Source organism: Piliocolobus tephrosceles, chromosome 19 (genome assembly GCF_002776525.5).
Source record: "Piliocolobus tephrosceles isolate RC106 chromosome 19, ASM277652v3, whole genome shotgun sequence".
In the NCBI taxonomy this organism is placed as follows: domain Eukaryota; kingdom Metazoa; phylum Chordata; class Mammalia; order Primates; family Cercopithecidae; genus Piliocolobus; species Piliocolobus tephrosceles.
This window is the reverse complement of record NC_045452.1, coordinates 13,610,286-13,614,661: the sequence shown is the minus strand read 5'-3', so window position 1 is coordinate 13,614,661 and position 4,376 is coordinate 13,610,286. Positions and strand designations below refer to the sequence as shown.

Sequence of the window (4,376 nt, the reverse complement as noted above, 5' to 3'; positions counted from 1 at the left end):
TTTTTGAGATGGAGTCTCGCTCTGTCGCCCAGGCTGGAGTGCAGTGGCCGGATCTCAGCTCATTGCAAGCTCCGCCTCCCGGGTTTACGCCATTCTCCTGCCTCAGCCTCCGGAGTAGCTGAGACTACAGGCGCCCGCCACCTCGCCCGGCTAGTTTTTTGTATTTTTTAGTAGAGACGGGGTTTCACCGTGTTAGCCAGGATGGTCTCGATCTCCTGACCTCGTGATCCGCCCGTCTCGGCCTCCCAAAGTGCTGGGATTACAGGCTTGAGCCACCGCGCCCGGCCTTAATTTATCCATTTTAATAATGCAGGTTGACTATCTCTTATTCAAATTATTGGGACCAAAAATGTTTCAGACTTCACATTTTTTCAGATTTTGGAATATTTGCATTATACTTACCAGCATCCCTCATTCATCTGAAAATCCCAAATGCTCCGGTGAGCATTCCCTTTGAACGTGACCTTTGAGCATCATGTTGGCGCTCAGAAAGTTTCAGATGTTGGAGCATTTCAGATTTTGGATTTTCAGGTTATGGATGCTCTTAATAACCCAATAGTGCCAACCTGTGCATTACTAAAACAACATGATGCCAGGAGCGGTGGCTCACGCCTGTAGTCACAACACTTTGGGAGGCTGGGGTGGGTGGATCATTTGAGGTCGGAAGTTTGAGACCAGCCCGGCCAACATGGTGAAACCCCATCTCGACTAAAAATACAAAAATTAGCCGAGTGGTAGTGGCACGCGCCTGTAATCCCAGCTACTCAGGAGGCTGAGGCAGGAGAGTCACTTGAACCCGGAAGGCGGAGGTTACAGTGAGCTGAGGTCGCAGCACTGCACTCCAGCCTGGGCTGGGGTCTCAAAAAAACATTTCTCATTACTAAATTTATAATAAACTCTAGTATTAGACTTTCAGTGATTCACAATTATTGTAAAAATCAGAACTAAATCTATTAATTTGTATAAGTCTCAATGATTGCTCTTTTTTTTTTTTTTTTTTTGAGATACAGTTTTGCTCTTGTTGCCCAGGCTAGAGTGAGCCACCAAGCCCAACCTGCTTTTATAAGAGAAAAGTATATTGGACAAACCAATTGGCAGGGCAGTTTATCACATATATTTTGATATTGTTAATGGGAATAGAAGTTATAACATCTGGCCGGGCATGAATAGCTCATGCCTGTAATCCCAGCACTTTGGGCAGCACTTTGAGAGGCCATAGCGGGTATATCACCTGAGGTCAGGAGTTCGAGACCAGCCTGGCCAACATGGTGAAACCCTGTCTCTACTAAAAATACAAAAATTAGCTGGGCGTGGTAGCAGGCGCCTGTAATCCCAGCTACTCATGAGGCTGAGGCAGGAGAATCACTTGAACCCAGGAGGTGGAGGTTGCAGTAAGCCATGATTGAGCCACTCTGTCTCAAAAAAAAAAAAAAAATTACAACATCTTATAGGATCAGATCAGAAGGGACTGACTACTTGAATTAAATATTTATAGTATGAATTGATAAAAGTTCATGCCTTAACCCAAGGAAATTACTTAAATTTTTTCTGTGTGTTTTGTGCACTTCAAGTATTTGATAGTCCCAGTAAAACATTTATATATATAGATAGATATAGTTTGTTTGTTTTGTGACAAGGTCTCGCTCTGTCGCCCAGGCTGGAGTGTAGAGGCGTGATCATGGCTCACTGTAGCTTCAACTTCCTGGGCTCAGGTAATCCTCCTACCTCAGCCTCGTGAGTAGCTGGGACTACAGGCATGTGCTACTACCATGCCCAGCTAATTTTTGTATTTCTAGTAGAGATGGGATTTTGCCATGTTCCCCAGGCTGGTCTTGAACTCCCAGGCTCAAGTGATCTGGCCACCTCTACCTCCCAAAGTGCTCAGATTACTGGTGTCAGCCATTGTGCCCATCCCATGAATATGTTGAGTGGAGCTTTTCTAAGTGATGACATATTGTTGATGAGAAGTGAGAATAGCTAGAAAAAATATTGTATATAATTAAATACATGAGCAAGCTATTTTTAGTGTTTGAAGCTCTCTTTCCTAAGTAAGGTCTTTTTCTTAAGTAGACATTATTTGATGATAATCAAGGTGAACAAAGCAAAGTCACTCTGACAACTCCTTCATGAGATACCTGAAATCAAGTGTGTTAACACTGGCCCAAATACTCAATGTCTTCTTTTTTTTTTTTTTTGAGACAGAGTCTCACTGTGTTGCCCAGGCTGGAGGGTAGAGGTGTAATTTTGGCTCACTGCAACCTCCACTTCCCAGGTTCCAGCGATTCTCGTGCCTCAGCCTCCCGAGTAACTGGGATTACAGGCACCTGCCACCACACCTGGCTAATTTTTTTTTTTTTTTCAGACAAAGTTTTGCCCTTGTTGTCCAGTCTAAAGTGCAATGGCATGATCTCGGCTCACTGCAACCTCTGCCTCCCAGGTACAAGCGATTCTTCTGCCTCAGCCCCCTGAGTAGCTGGTATTACAGGCACATGCCACCACACCCAGCTAATTTTTGTATTTTTAGTAGACACAAGGTTTCACTGTGTTGGCCAAGCTGGTCTGGAACTCCTGACCTCATGTGATCTGCCTGCCTTGGCCTCCCAAAGTTCTGGGATTACAGGCATGAGCCACTGTGCTCGGCCCCAAATACCCAATCTCTAAAGGCACTGTTCTCTCTTAACTGAATAATGTGTAGTAAAGGAAAAGAAAAGCCCAAGACAAGTTTATGGTGATTTCATTAATCACTGGAAAGGGCTTAGCAAAATGAGTGATTTGATTGATGTATCAAAGTAGAATTCAGGATGGATAGGAGCTATTGTGAGAGAATTTGTGGGAACAGAGAGACCTGCAAGAGCAAGTCAGGACACTTCTCAGGTGTATCACTTTTAGAATAAATTAGAGATTGAGCCAGGCATGGTAGTTCACGCCTGTAATCCCAACATTTTGGGTGGCCAAGGTGGAAGGATCACTTGAGCCCAGGAGGTTAAGAGCAGCCTGGGCAACATAGTAGACCACATTTCTACAAAAATTAATAATAAGGCCAGGCGTGTTGGCTCATGTCTGTAATCCCAGCACTTTGGGAGGCCGAGGTGGATGGATCATGAGGTCAGGAGTTCAAGACCAGCCTGGCCAACATGGTGAAACCCCGTATCTACTAAAAATACAAAATTAGCCAGGCATGGTGGCATACACCTGTAATCCCAGCTGCTGGGGAGGCTGAGGCCAGAGAATCGCTTGAACCCAAAAGGCAAAGGTTGTAGTGAGCTGAGATTACACCACTGCACTCCAACCTGGGCGATAGAGCAAGACTCCATCTAAAAAAAAAAAATTAATAATAATAATGAAAGAAAAAATAGAAATTAAAGATTGAGTGGTTGATTCCCCTACAGCTCGGTTCTCGTGTATTCTGTGGAAAGCCTTTAGGTACACTAATGTAAAGACCACTGGTCTGACATACTTAGTAGCAACCTAATTTAGCTCTTAGGATTTTTACCTTAGTTTATGTATTGGTTCAGGTCCAATCAGGAGACAGAAATCACACAGTATTTTAAACGGAAAGTTTCTTATAAAGCATTAAACTATGACAGGGAGTAACCTTAAATGTAAAGACAATCCTGAAGGGTACACTTGGGCTAAGGGAGAGTACCCTAGGAAGGGCAAACTTGGAAGGGGCACCACCTCCCTGGAGTTGAGACTTGGTTGGAGAAGGTGAGGTTGCAGCCCATTGGATGGCTGGGTTGCAGAGGCCAGAGCTGGGCAAGCAGGAAATAACAACCACTTTCTGGAGCACAGACAAGGCTGCTGCAGAGGGAGGTGTGGCACTGCTCTGATGCAAGGTCTGGAGCATGTGGTTTCTGCTTCAGGAGAGCAACAGGAAATGACCGTCAGGAAGTCAGGTTACCATTGAGGGCATAAGGCCTGGAGTGCCCTATCCGTGTTGGGAAGCCTGCAGCAAAGTGGTTGCCAAGCTAAGGCTGCAAGGTCACCGAGAGACCTTGGCCGCACCTGGCCACACCACTAGGGCAGAGAAGCCCCAAAACATCCCAACATACGTTAATCACTGATGGCCCATGCTGCAGGAGCAAGAAAAAAAGCTCACCAAACCAGAAAGAGAAGCTCCCTTCCACCTGCATTGTTCCTCCAACACCTTGTGACAAAGGTTAGTAGCATCTTACTCACTGCAAAAGAGAAATGCTTAAAGGGCCTAGGATTCCGTTATCACAGAGCAGGTACTGAAGGGCAAATTTTGAGCTGAAAAGCAATAATTTCATCATTGGTATATAGTAAACAGTAAAATTTTGATACATTATTCGCTTGACAAAGAGCTGTTTTTTTTTTTTTTTGACGGAGTCTCGCTCTGTCACCCAGGCTGGAGT

The 4,376-nt window shown here is 44.9% G+C and overlaps 1 protein-coding gene across 4 annotated transcripts in view; it reads left to right on the top strand.

Annotated features, from left to right (window-relative positions):
* LOC113219530 (protein PRR14L-like) overlaps positions 1–4,337 on the top strand; it is a 53,757-nt gene extending 49,420 nt beyond the window's left edge. For all 4 annotated transcript variants that reach the window (XM_026447054.2, XM_026447050.2, XM_026447052.2 and 1 more), the window contains one exon: positions 3,864–4,337. In XM_026447054.2, coding sequence (XP_026302839.1) covers positions 3,864–3,915 — 52 coding nt within the window. In that variant the 3' untranslated portion in view covers positions 3,916–4,337. The remainder of the gene's footprint in view (positions 1–3,863) is intronic.
* The last annotated feature ends 39 nt before the right edge of the window (positions 4,338–4,376 follow it).